The sequence below is a fragment of the Centruroides sculpturatus genome, unplaced genomic scaffold (genome assembly GCF_000671375.1).
Source record: "Centruroides sculpturatus isolate CEXI.00-Female unplaced genomic scaffold, Cexi_2.0 scaffold160, whole genome shotgun sequence".
NCBI lineage: Eukaryota > Metazoa > Arthropoda > Arachnida > Scorpiones > Buthidae > Centruroides > Centruroides sculpturatus.
This window is the reverse complement of record NW_019384435.1, coordinates 889623-913925: the sequence shown is the minus strand read 5'-3', so window position 1 is coordinate 913925 and position 24303 is coordinate 889623. Positions and strand designations below refer to the sequence as shown.

At 29.2% G+C, this 24303-nt stretch overlaps 3 protein-coding genes across 5 annotated transcripts in view; all 3 read right to left on the bottom strand.

Annotated features, from left to right (window-relative positions):
* The window catches only part of LOC111619903 (serine/threonine-protein kinase AKL1-like), a 42905-nt gene extending 37021 nt beyond the window's left edge, over nt 1-5884 (bottom strand). Inside the window, exon 1 of one of the 2 annotated variants that reach the window (XM_023361729.1) lies at nt 5463-5884. In XM_023361729.1, the coding sequence (XP_023217497.1) occupies nt 5463-5624 (162 nt within the window). In that variant the 5' untranslated portion in view covers nt 5625-5884. The remainder of the gene's footprint in view (nt 1-5462) is intronic. The other variant, XM_023361730.1, reaches the window with a different exon arrangement.
* A 419-nt stretch (nt 5885-6303) lies between these two features.
* On the bottom strand, nt 6304-16598 carry LOC111619874 (mitochondrial tRNA-specific 2-thiouridylase 1-like). The gene is made up of 6 exons (XM_023361698.1): nt 16414-16598; nt 16089-16261; nt 12577-12697; nt 12390-12490; nt 12003-12233; nt 6304-6450 (listed from the first exon to the last, which is right to left on the bottom strand). Exons 1-6 carry the CDS (start codon nt 16592-16594, stop codon nt 6328-6330), a joined length of 930 nt encoding a protein of 309 aa, XP_023217466.1. The 5' UTR covers nt 16595-16598; the 3' UTR covers nt 6304-6327.
* Nucleotides 16599-18750: 2152 nt separating this feature from the next.
* LOC111619873 (mitochondrial tRNA-specific 2-thiouridylase 1-like) overlaps nt 18751-24303 on the bottom strand; it is a 12952-nt gene continuing 7399 nt past the window's right edge. For both annotated transcript variants that reach the window (XM_023361697.1, XM_023361696.1), the window contains exons 3-7: nt 23751-23935; nt 23426-23598; nt 19915-20035; nt 19728-19828; nt 18751-19571 (exon numbers count right to left, since the gene is read on the bottom strand). In XM_023361697.1, coding sequence (XP_023217465.1) covers nt 19287-19571; nt 19728-19828; nt 19915-20035; nt 23426-23598; nt 23751-23935 — 865 coding nt within the window. In that variant the 3' untranslated portion in view covers nt 18751-19286. The remainder of the gene's footprint in view (nt 19572-19727; nt 19829-19914; nt 20036-23425; nt 23599-23750; nt 23936-24303) is intronic.

Here is a 24303-nt window from a genome sequence, read left to right as displayed (position 1 = left end):
TGGAAAGAAAATAAAGTGAAATATTTAAGAGAACTTTTCTTAAATGTTGCAAATGATTATAAATAGAAAAAAGCTGAATTTTTCAAATGAATCTTTATAATTGTCTAGGTGCCAACTGGTTACCATTTGACGTAAAGTGATGACTGAAACTCCCTTCAAACCACCCACGGGAATATGAACTACAGAAAACAGAAAATGCAAGAAATACGAGTAACACCAGTATACCTTATATGCGCTATTATTATAAATAACTTGTATTTTTGCAATTATTATTAATGCATAAATTAACCTTTTTGAAATTAAGAGATTTGATTTAAATAAATTTTTATCAACACAATGTTTGTTTTAAATAAATACTATATATTAGAAATATTTGAATGTTAACTAGTTCTAATTTTTTAACACACATTTTTATTATTTATAAATAAAAAAAAAAGCTTACAAGTTAATTAAATTTATTCTTAGTAGATATAATAAATTAAACTGGAAAAAATCTGCTGAGATAAAACAGCTGTAGACTAGTAGGTGTGACAACTCCCACTGGATTTAAATCTAGAATCACAGGATTTAACTTTGAAGAATTAATAATGGGGTTTAAGATCCTTGAAATGATTATTTTTTTTTTAAATAAAAAACAGAAGGCTTTTATAAAAGGCTAATCTTATCTTATTAGCAGGTTCAGATAGGAAAAGTGCTAGTAGGATCATTTATCCCTAGCCCTATACAGAGCCAAAATTTAGTGTTTTTAAGTAAAAAAGCATGATATAAAATTTATATATGTTAAAATGCCTTTTGATAAATGATGAAAAATTTGTTATTTGTTTTATTGATTTCATTCATGTATCTTTTATGTGTTTTCAAGAAAGAATTTGGATTCATCTCACCAATTTTAAGTACCAGTTGTTATTCTACAACATTAACTTTAATCTTGAAAAAAATATAAAAGTTTAATTTTGTTTTATATTCTCTTCCTGTTCAATATAGCTCTGAGATAATTAAAATAATTTCATTATTATATGTCTATTATTCAAAATTTAGATAAGATAAATGTGGCTTTTGATTACATTTTCAGTAATTATAGCATTTGATAATGATATGATAACAATATCTCCTGGTAACATTTTGCTACTCCACATTTTTCTTTAATAATTTTATTCGATCAGGTCAATTAATTCATAAATTTTAAATATGTATTTAAACAATATGCAAATTTACTAGATATATTATAAAAAACATCATAAAATAGACAATTTCAACCAGAAAAAAAATTCAAGAACCAAGTTAATGGACAGGATGCCAAAGAATTTATAAACTCAGTACGTCTAGTAGAAGAGGGACTTTGAGAAGAAAAATTAAAAAGGCAAGAGAAGAGTTCAATTTATATCAAGGAATAGAAGTAGAAAGAATTAGCCTAAGTTAAATAATTTTGTGAAGATAAATTTTTTGAAGTTTTCTATTTTTTTAAACTTTTTGTTTAGAGCTTTTGTTCAAATTCCAACTAAAATTAGCATAAAGGTATACTGTACAACATTGAATCTTCAAAAATATTTTATTCTCAGAAAGTTTTCAAGATAACAATCAAACAGATGCAGACATCTGATAGACAATGTGCTAGCACAAGTTATATTTTTAATTGCTAGAAATATCCTTCTTATAAAATTACTACGCATGCTTTAAAATATCCTACAAGAAGTTTTATATTACTGGTTTTACAAAAAAAAAAAAATTTTTTTTTCTATACAAAAATATATAAAGTATCATAAGTTCAAATAGAAGTTATCAGTTAAGTCTGCTGAAAGTTTTATGACTTATCTTAATCTTAATATATTTATATATAATTTTAATTTGAAAGTATAAATATTCCTTAAAAATTATATGATGATGATAATATTTAATATATATATAGGTTAGAAATAATATTAAAATATTATAATTTTGCAATAATTAAATAATTTTAAAATCAATGTACAGTATGAATATGTATTTGTTTGAAATGTTAACAAATTACAGGTTAATTATAAAAAGTTTTTCTATTATATGATAATGGGGGCATGTTGCTGTTTATCGCTCTGATACTACAGACTGCAGACGCTATTGTAATTTGTAATTAGTCATTCGCGGTTGATGGATGAATAGGTTAAAATCGATTCATCCTTTTAGTATTTTTATTATTTTTTTTTCTATCCAAATCTAAGAACTTTGTAGAAGGATCTTCCCTTGTCAGCAATGTTCTAGATTTCTTGCCAGATATTTCTAACTAGAATAATTTTCTATTAAACTTCATCGCTTTCGAGAACAGATATTTTATTTAGATACACAGTACTATTTTCGTCAGAAGTTTAACTATAATGTTGGCAATTTATTTTTCAGTTTAAATAAATATAACACTATTTTTATAATTAATAATGGATTAAAACCTCGTAGATAAAGACAATTAAATTTTGTTTTGACTGAGATTATCAGATTTAACAATAAACATTTTAAATAAAATGCTATTCTTATTCTTATTGAAAAACATGATTTGAATCAAAGAAGTTATTAATGTTATCAACATCTTTGAAGATATATAATTTCTGTTAAATTCAAATGATTAGTTATTGAGTTTTATTTGAAAAATTCTGCTATAAAAGCTCTTAATGGGTGAAAAATGATATTTATAACCGGTTATATATCAATTAATAGGGTAATTAATACTTTTTACCCTACAAAAATCAAACTGTTTCATGTTGTTTTTGATCTCATCCTGTCTTAGATTAACTTTCATACAGATTTATTTATTTTTATCTCACTGATAGGAAACTAGACATGACAGATATTATACTTTTTTTCTTACTTTTTAAAATAATTCTGACCAATAAAATAAAAATTGATATTATATTTCGCCGTGTGAATAGACATTGTAAATTTAAGAGTTCAATTTTTTTCTTCAGTCTTCTTAGAAAGGGTCGTAGGCAAGGGATGTGGGTTGTGGTCAAGCTGGTTTTACCAATTCTAAGAAACCATAGGCCCCTTCTATACTTAACGTTTCTAAATTTATATTCTTAACAATCATTCTATAATATTGTAAGAAAGTTAGACGATTAAATGTTAAGATAAAGAGACTTTTCGTCGCTTCTTTTTTCTTCTCAAAACATATTTTTGGACGGGACGGCGTTGCATCTCTCTATAGTTCAATGGCGCATTGTTCGACATACACTAAACAAATTCGATTTATTTTGTTAGAAAACTCGAAACAGCGATAAAGGTCAAAATAATAAACCTTCTTTGGTATCAATGTCAATGTCTAGTTCATCCATGCGAATCTGGGAAACTAAATAACAAAGAGACTGCGTGCAGGTGTTTCTAGGGATGGAAGGAAGCATCACGTGTTTTGTTTTATTCGTAGGCGGGACAATGCGATTCTATACACGGTAAACAATGGATTTACAACAGTTATATTTGGATTTAAAAGCGTTTAACGTTTATCGCACTAAAATTTAATTGCAGAATTAATTGATCCCGATTAAAGGACGTGGAGATAAGCCACATCATGAATTATCGTGCGTATCGTTTCAACATGGCAAGGCCAAAGACAAGTCGACCTTTTTAAAAATCAGGTCGTTGCACTCCCCGATTGGAACTTAGTCGATTTAACTAAATACTCCAACGCGATCTTTTTAATACGTTGTTCATTCTGCGTACCAATCAAAGTGTCACTCTATTCATTCCGAAACGTAACTAACGATGCTCGACATGGTTATATGGCTTTGACGTAGGGCATAGCTCTATAATTAGCGTACCATTGCAGGCTGATGGATGCAGTGTCTTGTGTCAGAATGCACAGAGACAGACGTACAGTAAATTGTATGTCTCGATGTGTCAGCATTGTAAGTTATTTTTAAGTCGTACTCTACCCTTAAAACAGATTCTGTCCGGTTTTTGCGACTGTTAAAATCGATTTTTTAAACACGTCTCCAGACTTTCGAGAGAATATTTATTATTTACGTAACCTAAATAAAAATTTTTGACACGCTCCACAGTCTCCCGACTCCGAGAAACAAAGTTATGCAATTGTTTATATGAAAAATAGCGCTAAAACTTTTGCTTCCCGTTAAGACTTCCGCCCTTTTGACAGATCAGGTTTGCTAAGAAAAAACACATGCCCCTACAAAAGGGAAGATGCAAGCCATTCAACATAGGAAGCTAACCCATGCATAAAATAAATAAGCGTAATTATATGATAAGACTATAGGAAAAGGCATATTATGCATAACTATCCTTGGACAGTTGCGCAAGGTCAAAATCACTTCCTACACCTGGTGCCAACTGTGACTAATTAACCGAAAATCGCTAGTTCTTTGTATTAACTCGGTACAGATGAGTCATTACATGAGAAATCAGCCTTGTCGCAATCACGGGCACAAAGTGTGTAAGCTGAAAATGGCTCCCTTTCGAATAATTTCCTGTTTTAAACTGCAGAATGGCTTCCTAGATAGAGGGGCGAGTCTTCACACCTGGCCGAGAACCGCATTTATGGGTGAAGGAGCCTCTCGAGGAGGGTGACGTAGATCAGGTTTTGGACGTCTCTCGTTAAATGACGACCTTTACGACATTTCTACATAATCGTTATGTGTTGTTTCCTTAAATTTCTTTTTATCCGTTGACAAAAAAGCCGATAGTAACACCCGATCTTTTGTTTTAGTCGAGAAGTCAAGCCAAGTTGGCACGGTCGAAGTTTTCGGTTTAGCGATAAAACTATTGCCAAATCCAGAAGAAAAAACAATATAAAAACCCGTATAAATTCGTAATATATATATAAGTATTAAAAAAACCAACGCGCAACACATACGTATTAATAATCATTAACGCAACTTTAACAACAACAGCATAAATAACGCTACCGTAAAATGTATATTTTTGTATTTTGATACCGAACTGACGCAATTTGACGTCAGAATTGTGGGTTACGAACCCCTCGCAGAATCTTCCTCACGTGATGCCAAAATAACATATTTTAAGGTGGCATAACTCTACCGATTCTTCTTCCAATGTGTGATGGATTATACAACCCAGTTTATGTTGTTTTGGGAACACTTTCCCGTGACGTTTAAAAATAACTCTCGATTTTCAGTTGTGAAAAACACTGGAACTGGGCTAAAGCTCTCCGAACTACGGACAGAAATCACTTTTTTTCTATTGATACGGATCCAAATTTTTTATTTTCTAAAGTAAAACAACACTAAACGATTTCGTAGGAAGATAAAATCCTGTCGTAATACTTGATAATTATAGTTTTTAATCAGTTAGATCGCTTCTGATCCGAGTCGAAACGATGTCGTCGTTATAACACGATACAGTAATAACAGTGTCACACCTGTTGTGCGTTTGCTACAACACCGTAACCGATACACCTCCGGTAGTAGTGTTTATTCACTTAATTCATTCTGTTAAACGATAGCTTAATAAAAAAATAATGTCCTTACCTCCTGCTCCGTCTCCTTATTAATTGCCAATTGAACTTTTCCATAAGTGCCCTGTCCTAGTTTCTTCACGACTTCAAATCTTTGTTTTAATCGGTGTTTCTTCTCGTGCTTAGAAGGTGCACGATTACCTTCTACCGGTGTCAAGTTCTCTTGTACGACCATTTTTTTTTTTTCGTTTTTACTCTTTCTCTAACCGAAACTACTTTTAAGTGTGAGCTTTCATAACGTAATACCGATTATACAACTCGTCCGACTGATGCAGGTGACGGTCATCGCACATACACTACTGCTATTCAATGAACATGCGACGGTAGTGACGGGACACTCCCTAGGGTCGAGGGATGAAGGTAGAACGTCGTTCTGATTGGTCGGCCGTAACTAGACGTCACATAGATGCTTCCCAGATTAGAAACGAACATCACTTTTGTCAGCATCGTCTTACTCGCGACTCAACCATCCGAGTGTGTTGGAAGAACACTTACAATATGTCAGTCATTGTAGTGTGCGTGTAACAAATTATACGTTTCTACATTTAACCGACGACGTGTCTCTTACTGTTTATCAATGAGTGTGTATCGGTGGTGTATAGAAAAAAAATAGCAAGTCAATCTGTTCCTTATTTGGGGAATTTTCCCCGAGTAACTCATTCATAGCTATTAATGGTTTAAAATATACGTAATTACTTTATAAATATTTACTTTACGCGTTAATTTTTTCGAATATTCTATTTTTGTTAAGAGAGAAGAAGGTTGACTCTTTTTTATATTAAAAGTCACATATTACTCTTTCTATTTTATATTATTTTAATGAGTAAATGAGGAGACAATTTAAAAACTTTTTTTTTTTTAATTTTATTTAAATAAAATTATTTTGTACTAATGAAACTAAGTTCAGTATTTTTATTCGTTTGTAAATCGTATAGGGATGGACCTGGTTGAGTAATTCTTCCACTTCCCAAGCATTCTTCGTCTAGATATAATACAGCATACTGGAAGAAAAATACAAAATATTTTGTAAAATTCCTTATACAACAGTTAAAAAATAATTACTATTTTAATGAGTGTTTAAAGTATTTTTAAACAGTTGAAACTAGGGAAGTTAATAGACTGATTTTTAGCTATTAATCAAATATTACAAGAGAAAAGAAATTTAATTCTAGAAAAAACATACAACACCCACATGAATTACAAACATATTTTTGATTTGTTTAAACATATAAAGCTTAATTACATATTTAAACTTTCCATTGTTCAATAAATATATGTGATTTAGTGATGATTATGTAAGTTGTCAAATATTTTTGAAAATATTTATAATTTGTCAGAACTTGTAACAAAGATTGTGGAATGTTAAATATGTAAAAAGATTAAAAAAAAAGGTTAACATTATCGGAATATTTTTTTTTATCTAAAAATATTTTAAAATAAAAACCACAATGAAATCCATTATTGATTAACTAGCTTGAAAACACCAGTGTTCTTTAAACTTCACTCGCTGTTAATGGTGTGTCGATTAATTTGATACCTACAATATATAGAAGAATCAAACTGTCCGTCTCCATTTTCATAATAAATAAAACTTTTAATTTACTTACTTTTATGGAACCTATCAGAAATTTAAATATTTGGTTTAATGTATAATGATTAACAGGCCATCTTTGGATATGGACAGTTGAAAGTGGATTACCTGTATCAGTAAGGAAGATGAGATAGAGTAAATGAACAGAGGATCCCATCTTCATTCTTTACAAACAGTAGCATTCCACTTTCAACTGTCTATACCTGAGGATGGTCCATAACATCCTCTTAATACCCATAGGACAGAAAGAGTAAAAAATAAGAGGATGGACCATTAACTGGTTTGAAACCACAAGCATTCTTTAAACTTCACACACTGTTAAAGGTGCAATGGTTAGTTCATCCTTATTACAGTAAATAATTACATTGAAAGTTATGTTAGGAGAGAAAAAGTCTGGTGTATTCCCATGATTCAAAACTTAGATTTAGTACAGAATACTTTATTTAGCATTTATATATTGATATCAAGCTAATGTACATTTTCTATTGTTCAGTTTGATTGGAGAATTTTAATGTTTTTTACGTATACTGTAATAAAGTTTATGAGTATTATATTTTTCATCTTAACCACTCAGCCACTGATGAACACCACCTTGTTCTGCAATGAGAGTGGATGAAGTCATTTTCATCAGAACATGCATCAACCATAACCATACCCTTAAGCTATGAAGGGTTGATATTATAAAGGACAAACAAAATTTATAACAATATTATTATGACGTGAACAGCACAATCTCATTTCATTTATTCTTCTTCCATTATAACTTCCATTATTTTATATTCATTTATTGCCATAATATATGTGACGTTTAAAAATCAAATGCTTTGATGTGTCAATTACAATGAGTGTTTACTTTTAGTCTGTATAATAGTTGTCTGTATAGTTGTTTCTTGATGTTTTTATTTATAAGTTTTTCGGTTTTTGTCACCTTATGGGCACTAAGGACCTATTTTATATATCCATTGTAGATTCAGTCATGCTTGCAAGAGGGTAACAAGGAAGTGAGGGCTGAGACATAATGTATCTGGAACAAACTGACCACAAAAAATTTCCAGAGTTGCTTGCCTAGATTCCATCTCAGGATGGATTTCAAATGATTCAATTGCATTTTTAATTAATTTCAAATGAACAAAATAATACAAATAGAGAAGAGTAAAAATATAAAAGTATGCTGATTTAAGAACTTAAATCCTCATTCAAATGCCTAAAATATTGACTTGTTCCTGTATTTTGACACACATTTCAGTAATAGTAGTTTATCAACTAGTTTAATTATTTTCACACACCTTAAAAAAGATTTTTAAATCTGTTTTTTCTTTGTTCAACTATACAATTTCTAAAATTAACAAAACAGATGAACAAAATTAATGTAGCTTTTCCTGATTCAGACAGAATGTGTTTAAAAAATATTCTTTTATCCAAAGTTTTCTAATTATAATTTCTGAAGACAAAGTGTAAATTGATTTGAGAATATTAAAATAAATATATTAAGGAAATTTCTTCAAAGAAGTGGTGTTTTTTTTTGTTTGTTTAGTTTCATAATTAAAACAAGCTATTATTTTATGCCTAACTTATCTCACTTTAAAGCTTTATCACTTGCTTTACTACATAATTTTCAAGTTAATGGTTGTCAATCATTGTAAAAATCAGATCAAGATTATTGAAGTGATAAATATGAGTTTTAGCTTCATTTGTTTAATATAAAGAATATACTCACTTCTAAATTTATATTTTTCTATAGTTATTAGACCTAAAAAGTAGTTTTACAAAGGTGATCTTCATATTATAAATTACCAGTGAAGTAAATTTAATGTTTTACATTCAAATTTAACTTGTTTTTGACATATAATTTCCATATATAATTGGTAAATACTGAATACTTATATTACGTTAGGAAAATTTACAACAGTGATGCGTATTATTATACTAAAAAATAAAAATTATCTTTCAACAATATGTGATTTGAAATAGAATATTTTATCAATATGTAAGAAACAGGAACAAAGATATTTCTTTTCACTGTTTATAATGATCTAAGAACTGTTATAGTTGTTTTTTGCTACATATAATGTTTTATTAATACTATGTTAATACTTCTAGGAAAAAAATTATGTTAACATTAGAAAAAATCCAGCAACAAGTTGCTTATCTTTCCTGGCAACATTTGGTGGTAAGATCTGTTAGAATATTTTATTAAAAAAAAATTTTTATATTTTTAATTATTATAAAATGGCAAAAAACTTAATTTTCAGGGTAGGGATGAGTTTTATAAAAATTTGTAAATACTAATAATAATTAAAATAGTCTTTAAGTCAAACCCTACTTGAGATATGACACGACCAACCTTTATCTCCCCACCCTGTCGACATTTAACCACCAAAATTTTATAGAATCAATCCCCCTAAAACACAAACCTCCCTGCAAAATTCCAGAAAATTTTGGCAAAAAGTACAGGAATTATTATGCTTCAAACAGAGTGAACAAAATCATGCCCACATCCATACACAAAAAAATCCTCCAAATTTTGCATTTCTCAAGGTCCCTGGTGTAAAAATCTTGGAGGGGTCATTTTTTGACTGATCGCCATACTCTCCCTCTGTTATGTATAATGGCTGGAAAAGTAAAACTTGGTATGATTTGATTTGGACCAAATTCTGAATATCAATTAATTAAAATAATCAGTTCTTTTGATTGTAAGCATACAACAATTTTCATCTCATGAAATTTTTTCTAATTCTCCACATTTTGTAATTATTATTCAGAATTATCTTACAAATATTTTAATAATTAGAATATTCACTCTACTTATTTTCAAATTAATTTGGCATTAGAGCCTGGTTAAAAATCTTAGAAGTTTTGGTTAATCTTTGGCTATATTATCCAAGTTTTTGATTGGCTTTTTATAGATATTTTTGTACATAAATTAATTATATATTATACAGTGGGTGATTGGTTAACGAACAGTTCAGATAGTGAACAAATCGAATAATGAACACTTTCAGGAAAGATTTTTATGATTGGAAAACGAACACTTTACTGAACAAACATAAAAAGAAGCGACGAAAAATAATAAATACCGATTGATTTTTCCTTGTCTTCAGGTAACAATTTGAAACCTTTCGGAGTGCAGGAGATGTCAACATTGATGCTCAACCAAATACCAATCAGATATATTCCTCCAAATTTTGAAACTCTTTCTTGTAATTCCAGCTTTTTGTTTATCTTTCTGACAAATAATTTTTTATAGTCTTCATGATACTGTTGGACGAGCACTTGTTAAGTTTTACTTCGGGGTTTATTTACAAAAAGTGAAAGTTTAACTGTCCCATTGGATATTTGTTAACATTTTAATACCAAATTTCGAATTTCATCTGGGCCTTGCATTTAAATAATTTTTTGTGGGCTAGTTGATTTCTGTTCTCTGAATTTTTGTAAGTGCTTTTCTGAACTTTTTATTTAAAAAATAAACTGATAATATTATGGAGCCTAAAAAGAGGAGTGTCAAGAACAGTAGAAACCAAGTAAGAGATAAGAGCCAAGGTAGAAAGTGGGAACAAAATGTCTGATGTTGCTAGGCAGCATGGCTTAAACAGGTCTACAGTAGGAACAATCTTAACTATGAAAGATATATCAAGAAGTCTCAAGCTGCTAATGGAGTAATGTCTGAGAAATAAAGAGCATTTTAGAGCTGATAAAGGAACCTGAAACTGATCTGATGACAGAACTCCAAGAACTCTCAAATGAACAACACCAAGGAATTTGGCGAGATGTGTTTTCTTTTGAAAAAGAGGAAGACGAAAGAGGGCCAATGTCGACATTGCTACTAAAGATCTTTTGAAGAAGTGGGAGGATGTCAGAACAACAATCATCCAAGTGGCATCCAAACTGGAATAAGGTTAATGTGGTTGGGGATCTCTACAATTACAATACTATTAATTACTTCCGAAAAATCCTGAAGAAAAGAGAAAAGCAATTGACATTGGACAAATTCTTTAATCCCCACAAACAGAAAAAAACGACTAATAAAAATGCAAGAATGCATATATATGTATTTTTACTACTACATATAAATAAACATAGTAAAAAAGTATATAGTTTTTATTTTTTAGAGTCTCTGGAAGAAATTAATCAAATTCCCATAAATACTACGGTAAATCGATAATCAATTAATGAACAATTTGGATAACGAACAAAGTCTTGGAATGGATTATGTTCGTTAACCGATCACTTACTGTATTTTGAATTATCTAACAAAAGTTTGGAAATATTACATTCTAAACCTAAATTTACATTTGTCATAATGTCATCATTTTTGCTATAAAAATGATGTAAATTGTTATAATTTATTAAAGTCTATCAATATGTTTCATGATAAACTATCATTAGAGAATAAACTGTACAATATTTTAAATATCATATACAAAGAGTAATAGGTACAAGAAAGTAACAAAACTAGTCAAAAATATGATATACAGTATAAAAGAAATCTCTCTTCTACTTCAACAAATTGCCCAAATTGAAGAGAGGGATTTCTTTTATACAATGGGTTATTTTTTATTTTATATTATATTTTTCTGTTTAATTTGTGTTGAATGGTAACTTTGCTTTATGTTGTGCACCTGGTAATGATTACCCATAAATACATATATTTTAATATATGCTAGAATGAACAGATTCTATAACAAATGAGATTCTTGAACCAAATACATTTGTTCTAGTATACCCACCGTATTTTGTTATCTTATAAACACATTTTAAGTTGTTCTATGATGAATCTTTTCTAGTTATTTAAAACTTTATTCTATGAAATGATGCCACTTACTATTTTTAAATTAATATTTTTGAAATTTTTTGTCTTAAAGTAAAACCATTTTGAAATATTTTATGTTTTCATCTTATTATAATATCTCACCAGTTGTACAAACATCTAATGTAACCAAATATTTGGTATTTTAGATATACCTGTCCAGGTGTAAGAGCTCTCTGGGGATTTTCAAATTTAATGAATAATTTATCATCTTCAATTACATCCACTTGACATTTCTCAAGAGGATATCTGTATCCTTGTTGAGTTCTTATTTTACATTTTAATTTCTTAGTTCTTAGTAAATCTTCTGGTACTCTGTTAATCCAATATGGATTCTCAACAATAATAGTATCACAATATAAGCTAGGATGATCACCACCAGGTGCCTGTAATAAAAATATAATATATAAATAATTAAAATTATGTTCTAATGAAAAATATTCTGCTTTAATCTAAAAATTAGGTTTATAAATGTTTGTATTTGAAGCTTTATAGTAAAAATAGTAATTAATTAAAAATAAATTGTTTCATATTTTACTTGCCACTAAAATATCTTGTGATAATGGATTCTTTTCTGCAACAAAATATGCAACTTTACAACCAGGCAACAAACATCTTTGGCCTAATGTCCATTGATGAATACCTAAATTGTTGCATATATAAATATTAGAGGTTTGTAAAAGTGTTTTAAAGTAAGTTAGTCATTAAGTAAAAATTGCAATAACTAACCTGTATGCTGTCCAACAATGGAACCTGTTTCAATATCAATAAAGTTTCCAACTGATGGTTCTATGTAATCATTAATAAATTTCTGGAAATTTCTTTTTCCAATGAAACAGATGCCGGTGCTCTAAAAATACTGAATAATTATCATCAATGTCATAATTAGAAACAACAAATTATATTGCATATCAAAAACTAGATATAATTTTTAAAATAATTCATCCTTACATAAAGAAAAATTAAATTAAGTAAGATTTAATTATCTATATAAATAAAAATGTATATGTTCATTTGCTCAAAATCTTAAATCTCTGAAACTTCTACACTGATTGCTTTGAAATTTTGAAACAATGTTGCATTTGAATACATGCATGTTTTTATATTATATAGATGTCGAATTCCCCCCGTGGGTTAGAGGGACAGGATTAAGGCTTACCGTAAAGAACTCTGCTTCTATTATACTATTTTAGATGTGGTTTTTTGCATTTTTGATTGCATTTTAATAGGGTATGTCAAGAGAATGTACACTAAGAAGGAATTTTTCAAAATTCTCCCTTGTGGGGAGTGTTATACATTTATAATAGATTTTGAGCCACAGCAACGTGTGGCTGGGTACAGCTAGTAGACTATAAAAAGATTGTTTTAGTAAAGATTTATAAAATTGTTATTTATTTATATATTGCATTGAGATTTTGTTATGAGATATTGTAATAAGATTTTATAATTCAAGTTATTTAATTAATAAGAAAATGAATGTTGTAAATTGTTATTTCAATTTCAGAAACAGTGATTAATTTTTAAACTATGACTAAAATAAATTTTGACAGAATGAATTAGCACATGTTGATCTTACGGATATACAAGACTTGCCTGAATTTTGTCCATTATGGTGGATATAATCCATAATGGAATCAGTATGGGTGAAGGATGAGGCATGAGGAAAACCTGTAAAAATTTTGAGGATCTTTACAGGTCTATGAACCTGATTCTTAAAATTTATGTGAAATAATATATTGCTGAATATTCATCTAATTAAAAAGTTTTTAGAATATGCCACAAAATAATTTAAAAGTTTTTGGTTAAATTTCCAAGATAAAATTATAATTCTGAAAATATTAAATGTTAATTTCATAGAAGGTCAATCACAAATATACTAATATTCAAAATATAGAGTTATTCAACATTGGTAATTGTTGATATACAGTGGTACCTCAGTATACGTCTGCTTTAGAATATGTCCAATTTGGAATACGTCCTGTTTGGACGAAACAAATTTTGTTCGGTATACGACTTAATTCAATTATACTCGCCATCTACGAACAAGTAGCACTATCAGTGTATTAGACCAGACTACACGTTCTCTGTGCCACAGTTTATAACTTTGTTAAATTTCTTTTTATTTTAATTTGTAAATAAAATATTATTTTTATTAATCATGAATTGCAAAAAGGCAACAGAAAAATAAAAAAATGACTAGAATCACAATGGAACTGAAAAAAGAGATTGTTGAGGAATATGAAGGTGGCATGCATGTTCGAGATTTAACTGTTGCATACCATATTCTGAGAATGATAATATCGACAATCATGAAAAGTAAAGACATTATTAAATCTGCTAACGTTGCGAAAGGGGTTAAATCAATTTCTAAACAGAGATCGAAGACATTAAATCATGTTGAGAAATTGCTTTTGCTTTGGATAACTGAAAAACAGTGTACTGGCAACATCATATCAGAAGCAATTATTTGTGAGAAAGCTAAAAAGATACATGCTGATCTCATAAAAAATCAAGCAGGAACTAGACAGGAAAGTGAGGTGTTTAAAGCCACCCATTTTTTTTTTTTACATGAGAACGAATTAATCATTTTTACACTACTTCTTTTGGGAAAGGTTGGTTTGGTATACGTCCTATTCGGTATAAGTCCAAACACCAGGAACGGATTAAGATCCTATACCGAGGTTCCACTGTATATTTAAAAAATTATTACTGTTTAATAGTGATATTTAATCTTATTAAGAACATTGCTAATATATTAATTAGTATTAATAGTTTCTCTTGTTATGATTATCTTCATCCTCAATTATTAATCACAAACAATAGAAACAAGTATTGATGTTCTTAGTAATTTATCATTTAAGGTTCAGAATTTATCCACTACTCTTTAATCAGAATGATGTTTGTTTTCTTTCATTTCTTTTCTTTTTTTATATAAATAGTCTACATAGTGTATATAACAAAATTATGAACTTACTACTCCTTGGTTATAGTGTTATCCATTATACTGCAGATTGATTTTTTTCCTGGAAATTTTAACATTAAGAAAAACATGCATTTTAACATATTGCACTTGCTACTTGTATATCACTAAATACATGTTAGAATCTGTTAGTTGTATATACATGACCAACTATTTTTCCCATTGCTCTTTTTAATTTTGTAACTAATTACTCTATCTGTCATACACAATAGTATATTACATAAAAAGTTGGCAATAACTGTCAATATTAACAGCTTTGCCAACTTAAATAGTATGGTACATTGCATATAACATACAAGAACTGTCATGTAAAACCTGTGCTCTGGCAAATTCACTGATATCAAATTTTTCTTGTCGTCACTTTGACCCCACTGTATCTCAAAAACAGTTTAATAAAAACAAAGTCAAGGACCCTAGTTTTTATTACATATTTGGATTCCTCATCACAATCTATGGAAAATGGCAAAATCAAGCCATCAAATTTTGAGATTTAATGCAATTTTGTAAGCATACAGAAGCTTTGCTAACACTCTACCTCAAATATTATAAATGAAACAATGTTTATGATGGTAATAGTACAAATATTAAATGGAGTAATTAGTCAATTACAGAATTAATAATTTTGAGAAGAATTAAAATATCTTATAACTCAAAACAGCATCCTCATACAAACTTTGCAATATAATTGAAGATCAGTTTATTAACATGTTCACGCTGTTACAAGGCACATGTGAATTGCATGGACATGTCTAATTAGGGCGACAGACATAATTGCTTGTTTTTCCGTAGGGCGGCGCATATGTTTTGATAACATAATTCTACAAACATCATACTTGATATAGCAATATTATTTTATTACGTGCAATAAAATATATTAATTTAATAGTACGAAGCATGGATGACTCGTGCCGCCCTGTATTAAAATAGACTATGAGTCACCCGTGACTCGTAATGCCCAGCAGCTGCCTAAACATTTATCTACTGATGCCGTGAACGTGTGAAATATAGATGGGAAGAGGGCCAAGTCAATTAATGCATCAGACTACTGTTCTGTGAGATGCAGGACTAGGTCCAGGCAAGCAAACAGTCTTTTCATTGGCAGTGTGTTTCAGATATGTCTAGCTCCATCCCTCACCACCTTGTTATTCCCATTGTGTGGGTCTGGCCAAACCCATGATCAGCATGGAAAAAGGCTATCTTAGTGCCCACAGTGCAGAAAGAGTTAAAAATGGAAAACAAAATGTAATATGATTATCATCACCTTTTTCTTTTTTAGTATCTTCGTTAGTGAAATTTCAGAAGCAATTTTTTGAACATCTTTCCTCATTAATCCACCAACTGGAAAGAGAGACTTCTGAAGTGCTTCTTGAGGTATCTGTGATAAAAATAATGTTTGATCTCGAAAGTCATCGACCGCCCGTAATAATCTTGCACCTAAAAATATATTATATTTGGTGTCAATAAACAATAAAATATATTTGAAGATTTGTAAAAATTATTTATAATTTATTTTTGTATCATATTAAATATATAGTAATATGGAATGAAAATAGTAAGTTCTAAATTTATATACATTTTATAAATACCTTTATGAGGATCATAATTTTCAAGATCTTCTCCAAAACTAGTCTGTGCATAATGACCTGTTGCAATAGCATCCACTTTAAGTTGATTAATCATATACTTCCAAAAAATACCAAATTTAATTCTTTTATTGCATAAAACATCTGGATTTGGTGTTATGCCTTTTTTATACTCATCAATCATTTCACTAAATTCAAAAATATAGAAATTTAAATTATTTTAAATANTGAGTTTTATAAAAATTTGTAAATACTAATAATAATTAAAATAGTCTTTAAGTCAAACCCTACTTGAGATATGACACGACCAACCTTTATCTCCCCACCCTGTCGACATTTAACCACCAAAATTTTATAGAATCAATCCCCCTAAAACACAAACCTCCCTGCAAAATTCCAGAAAATTTTGGCAAAAAGTACAGGAATTATTATGCTTCAAACAGAGTGAACAAAATCATGCCCACATCCATACACAAAAAAATCCTCCAAATTTTGCATTTCTCAAGGTCCCTGGTGTAAAAATCTTGGAGGGGTCATTTTTTGACTGATCGCCATACTCTCCCTCTGTTATGTATAATGGCTGGAAAAGTAAAACTTGGTATGATTTGATTTGGACCAAATTCTGAATATCAATTAATTAAAATAATCAGTTCTTTTGATTGTAAGCATACAACAATTTTCATCTCATGAAATTTTTTCTAATTCTCCACATTTTGTAATTATTATTCAGAATTATCTTACAAATATTTTAATAATTAGAATATTCACTCTACTTATTTTCAAATTAATTTGGCATTAGAGCCTGGTTAAAAATCTTAGAAGTTTTGGTTAATCTTTGGCTATATTATCCAAGTTTTTGATTGGCTTTTTATAGATATTTTTGTACATAAATTAATTATATATTATACAGTGGGTGATTGGTTAACGAACAGTTCAGATAGTGAACAAATCGAATAATGAACACTTTCAGGAAAGATTTTTATGATTGGAAAACGAACACTTTACTGAACAAACATAAAAAGAAGCGACGAAAAATAATAAATACCGATTGATTTTTCCTTGTCTTCAGGTAACAATTTGAAACCTTTCGGAGTGCAGGAGATGTCAACATTGATGCTCAACCAAATACCAATCAGATATATTCCTCCAAATTTTGAAACTCTTTCTTGTAATTCCAGCTTTTTGTTTATCTTTCTGACAAATAATTTTTTATAGTCTTCATGATACTGTTGGACGAGCACTTGTTAAGTTTTACTTCGGGGTTTATTTACAAAAAGTGAAAGTTTAACTGTCCCATTGGATATTTGTTAACATTTTAATACCAAATTTCGAATTTCATCTGGGCCTTGCATTTAAATAATTTTTTGTGGGCTAGTTGATTTCTGTTCTCTGAATTTTTGTAAGTGCTTTTCTGAACTTTTTATTTAAAAAATAAACTGATAATATTATGGAGCCTAAAAAGAGGAGTGTCAAGAACAGTAGAAACCAAGTAAGAGATAAGAGCCAAGGTAGAAAGTGGGAACAAAATGTCTGATGTTGCTAGGCAGCATGGCTTAAACAGGTCTACAGTAGGAACAATCTTAACTATGAAAGATATATCAAGAAGTCTCAAGCTGCTAATGGAGTAATGTCTGAGAAATAAAGAGCATTTTAGAGCTGATAAAGGAACCTGAAACTGATCTGATGACAGAACTCCAAGAACTCTCAAATGAACAACACCAAGGAATTTGGCGAGATGTGTTTTCTTTTGAAAAAGAGGAAGACGAAAGAGGGCCAATGTCGACATTGCTACTAAAGATCTTTTGAAGAAGTGGGAGGATGTCAGAACAACAATCATCCAAGTGGCATCCAAACTGGAATAAGGTTAATGTGGTTGGGGATCTCTACAATTACAATACTATTAATTACTTCCGAAAAATCCTGAAGAAAAGAGAAAAGCAATTGACATTGGACAAATTCTTTAATCCCCACAAACAGAAAAAAACGACTAATAAAAATGCAAGAATGCATATATATGTATTTTTACTACTACATATAAATAAACATAGTAAAAAAGTATATAGTTTTTATTTTTTAGAGTCTCTGGAACAAATTAATCAAATTCCCATAAATACTACGGTAAATCGATAATCAATTAATGAACAATTTGGATAACGAACAAAGTCTTGGAATGGATTATGTTCGTTAACCGATCACTTACTGTATTTTGAATTATCTAACAAAAGTTTGGAAATATTACATTCTAAACCTAAATTTACATTTGTCATAATGTCATCATTTTTGCTATAAAAATGATGTAAATTGTTATAATTTATTAAAGTCTATCAATATGTTTCATGATAAACTATCATTAGAGAATAAACTGTACAATATTTTAAATATCATATACAAAGAGTAATAGGTACAAGAAAGTAACAAAACTAGTCAAAAATATGATATACAGTATAAAAGAAATCTCTCTTCTACTTCAACAAATTGCCCAAATTGAAGAGAGGGATTTCTTTTATACAATGGGTTATTTTTTATTTTATATTATATTTTTCTGTTTAATTTGTGTTGAATGGTAACTTTGCTTTATGTTGTGCACCTGGTAATGATTACCCATAAATACATATATTTTAATATATGCTAGAATGAACAGATTCTATAACAAATGAGATTCTTGAACCAAATACATTTGTTCTAGTATACCCACCGTATTTTGTTATCTTATAAACACATTTTAAGTTGTTCTATGATGAATCTTTTCTAGTTATTTAAAACTTTATTCTATGAAATGATGCCACTTACTATTTTTAAATTAATATTTTTGAAATTTTTTGTCTTAAAGTAAAACCATTTTGAAATATTTTATGTTTTCATCTTATTATAATATCTCACCAGTTGTACAAACATCTAATGTAACCAAATATTTGGTATTTTAGATATACCTGTCCAGGTGTAAGAGCTCTCTGGGGATTTTCAAATTTAATGAATAATTTATCATCTTCAATTACATCCACTTGACATTTCTCAAGAGGATATCTGTATCCTTGTTGAGTTCTTATTTTACATTTTAATTTCTTAGTTCTTAGTAAATCTTCTGGTACTCTGTTAATCCAATATGGATTCTCAACAATAATAGTATCACAATATAAGCTAGGATGATCACCACCAGGTGCCTGTAATAAAAATATAATATATAAATAATTAAAATTATGTTCTAATGAAAAATATTCTGCTTTAATCTAAAAATTAGGTTTATAAATGTTTGTATTTGAAGCTTTATAGTAAAAATAGTAATTAATTAAAAATAAATTGTTTCATATTTTACTTGCCACTAAAATATCTTGTGATAATGGATTCTTTTCTGCAACAAAATATGCAACTTTACAACCAGGCAACAAACATCTTTGGCCTAATGTCCATTGATGAATACCTAAATTGTTGCATATATAAATATTAGAGGTTTGTAAAAGTGTTTTAAAGTAAGTTAGTCATTAAGTAAAAATTGCAATAACTAACCTGTATGCTGTCCAACAATGGAACCTGTTTCAATATCAATAAAGTTTCCAACTGATGGTTCTATGTAATCATTAATAAATTTCTGGAAATTTCTTTTTCCAATGAAACAGATGCCGGTGCTCTAAAAATACTGAATAATTATCATCAATGTCATAATTAGAAACAACAAATTATATTGCATATCAAAAACTAGATATAATTTTTAAAATAATTCATCCTTACATAAAGAAAAATTAAATTAAGTAAGATTTAATTATCTATATAAATAAAAATGTATATGTTCATTTGCTCAAAATCTTAAATCTCTGAAACTTCTACACTGATTGCTTTGAAATTTTGAAACAATGTTGCATTTGAATACATGCATGTTTTTATATTATATAGATGTCGAATTCCCCCCGTGGGTTAGAGGGACAGGATTAAGGCTTACCGTAAAGAACTCTGCTTCTATTATACTATTTTAGATGTGGTTTTTTGCATTTTTGATTGCATTTTAATAGGGTATGTCAAGAGAATGTACACTAAGAAGGAATTTTTCAAAATTCTCCCTTGTGGGGAGTGTTATACATTTATAATAGATTTTGAGCCACAGCAACGTGTGGCTGGGTACAGCTAGTAGACTATAAAAAGATTGTTTTAGTAAAGATTTATAAAATTGTTATTTATTTATATATTGCATTGAGATTTTGTTATGAGATATTGTAATAAGATTTTATAATTCAAGTTATTTAATTAATAAGAAAATGAATGTTGTAAATTGTTATTTCAATTTCAGAAACAGTGATTAATTTTTAAACTATGACTAAAATAAATTTTGACAGAATGAATTAGCACATGTTGATCTTACGGATATACAAGACTTGCCTGAATTTTGTCCATTATGGTGGATATAATCCATAATGGAATCAGTATGGGTGAAGGATGAGGCATGAGGAAAACCTGTAAAAATTTTGAGGATCTTTACAGGTCTATGAACCTGATTCTTAAAATTTATGTGAAATAATATATTGCTGAATATTCATCTAATTAAAAAGTTTTTAGAATATGCCACAAAATAATTTAAAAGTTTTTGGTTAAATTTCCAAGATAAAATTATAATTCTGAAAATATTAAATGTTAATTTCATAGAAGGTCAATCACAAATATACTAATATTCAAAATATAGAGTTATTCAACATTGGTAATTGTTGATATACAGTGGTACCTCAGTATACGTCTGCTTTAGAATATGTCCAATTTGGAATACGTCCTGTTTGGACGAAACAAATTTTGTTCGGTATACGACTTAATTCAATTATACTCGCCATCTACGAACAAGTAGCACTATCAGTGTATTAGACCAGACTACACGTTCTCTGTGCCACAGTTTATAACTTTGTTAAATTTCTTTTTATTTTAATTTGTAAATAAAATATTATTTTTATTAATCATGAATTGCAAAAAGGCAACAGAAAAATAAAAAAATGACTAGAATCACAATGGAACTGAAAAAAGAGATTGTTGAGGAATATGAAGGTGGCATGCATGTTCGAGATTTAACTGTTGCATACCATATTCTGAGAACGATAATATCGACAATCATGAAAAGTAAAGACATTATTAAATCTGCTAACGTTGCGAAAGGGGTTAAATCAATTTCTAAACAGAGATCGAAGACATTAAATCATGTTGAGAAATTGCTTTTGCTTTGGATAACTGAAAAACAGTGTACTGGCAACATCATATCAGAAGCAATTATTTGTGAGAAAGCTAAAAAGATACATGCTGATCTCATAAAAAATCAAGCAGGAACTAGACAGGAAAGTGAGGTGTTTAAAGCCACCCATTTTTTTTTTTACATGAGAACGAATTAATCATTTTTACACTACTTCTTTTGGGAAAGGTTGGTTTGGTATACGTCCTATTCGGTATAAGTCCAAACACCAGGAACGGATTAAGATCGTATACCGAGGTTCCACTGTATATTTAAAAAATTATTACTGTTTAATAGTGATATTTAATCTTATTAAGAACATTGCTAATATATTAATTAGTATTAATAGTTTCTCTTGTTATGATTATCTTCATCCTCAATTATTAATCACAAACAATAGAAACAAGTATTGATGTTCTTAGTAGTTTATCATTTAAGGTTCAGAATTTATCCACTACTCTTTAATCAGAATGATGTTTGTTTTCTTTCATTTCTTTTCTTTTTTTATATAAATAGTCTACATAGTGTATATAACAAAATTATGAACTTACTACTCCTTGGTTATAGTGTTATCCATTATACTGCAGATTGATTTTTTTCCTGGAAATTTTAACATTAAGAAAAACATGCATTTTAACATATTGCACTTGCTACTTGTATATCACTAAATACATGTTAGAATCTGTTAGTTGTATATACATGACCAACTATTTTTCCCATTGCTCTTTTTAATTTTGTAACTAATTACTCTATCTGTCATACACAATAGTATATTACATAAAAAGTTGGCAATAACTGTCAATATTAACAGCTTTGCCAACTTAAATAGTATGGTACATTGCATATAACATACAAGAACTGTCATGTAAAACCTGTGCTCTGGCAAATTCACTGATATCAAATTTTTCTTGTCGTCACTTTGACCCCACTGTATCTCAAAAACAGTGTAATAAAAACAAAGTCAAGGACCCTAGTTTTTATTACATATTTGGATTCCTCATCACAATCTATGGAAAATGGCAAAATCAAGCCATCAAATTTTGAGATTGAATGCAATTTTGTAAGCATACAGAAGCTTTGCTAACACTCTACCTCAAATATTATAAATGAAACAATGTTTATGATGGTAATAGTACAAATATTAAATGGAGTAATTAGTCAATTACAGAATTAATAATTTTGAGAAGAATTAAAATATCTTATAACTCAAAACAGCATCCTCATACAAACTTTGCAATATAATTGAAGATCAGTTTATTAACATGTTCACGCTGTTACAAGGCACATGTGACTTGCATGGACATGTCTAATTAGGGCAACAGACATAATTGCTTGTTTTTCCGTAGGGCGGCGCATATGTTTTGATAACATAATTCTACAAACATCATACTTGATATATCAATATTATTTTATTACATGCAATAAAATATATTAATTTAATAGTATGAAGCATGGATGACTCGTGCCGCCCTGTATTAAAATAGACTATGAGTCACCCGTGACTCGTAATGCCCAGCAGCTGCCTAAACATTTATCTACTGATGCCGTGAACGTGTGAAATATAGATGGGAAGAGGGCCAAGTCAATTAATGCATCAGACTACTGTTCTGTGAGATGCAGGACTAGGTCCAGGCAAGCAAACAGTCTTTTCATTGGCAGTGTGTTTCAGATATGTCTAGCTCCATCCCTCACCACCTTGTTATTCCCATTGTGTGGGTCTGGCCAAACCCATGATCAGCATGGAAAAAGGCTATCTTAGTGCCCACAGTGCAGAAAGAGTTAAAAATGGAAAACAAAATGTAATATGATTATCATCACCTTTTTCTTTTTTAGTATCTTCGTTAGTGAAATTTCAGAAGCAATTTTTTGAACATCTTTCCTCATTAATCCACCAACTGGAAAGAGAGACTTCTGAAGTGCTTCTTGAGGTATCTGTGATAAAAATAATGTTTGATCTCGAAAGTCATCGACCGCCCGTAATAATCTTGCACCTAAAAATATATTATATTTGGTGTCAATAAACAATAAAATATATTTGAAGATTTGTAAAAATTATTTATAATTTATTTTTGTATCATATTAAATATATAGTAATATGGAATGAAAATAGTAAGTTCTAAATTTATATACATTTTATAAATACCTTTATGAGGATCATAATTTTCAAGATCTTCTCCAAAACTAGTCTGTGCATAATGACCTGTTGCAATAGCATCCACTTTAAGTTGATTAATCATATACTTCCAAAAAATACCAAATTTAATTCTTTTATTGCATAAAACATCTGGATTTGGTGTTATGCCTTTTTTATACTCATCAATCATTTCACTAAATTCAAAAATATAGAAATTTAAATTATTTTAAGTAGAATATTAAGTATTGTAATTTTTGTATTACTATACAATTAAACTTTTAGGGCTTATCACACTGACTGAGTTGACAGGATGAGTTTATTAATTAATCATATAAACTCATTTACATAAATACATTAACTTTTATGCACACAATTACCAATCTAAAATGCATTTCGGGCTTTCAAATGCAAGAAAGGAGCCATAAGAAAGCGCGAAATGCATTTTAGATTGGTAATTGTGTGCATAAAAGTTAATGTATTTATGTAAATGAGTTTATATGATTAATTAATAAACTCCTCTTGTCAACTTAGTGTGATAAGCCCTAAAAGTTTAATTGTGTAG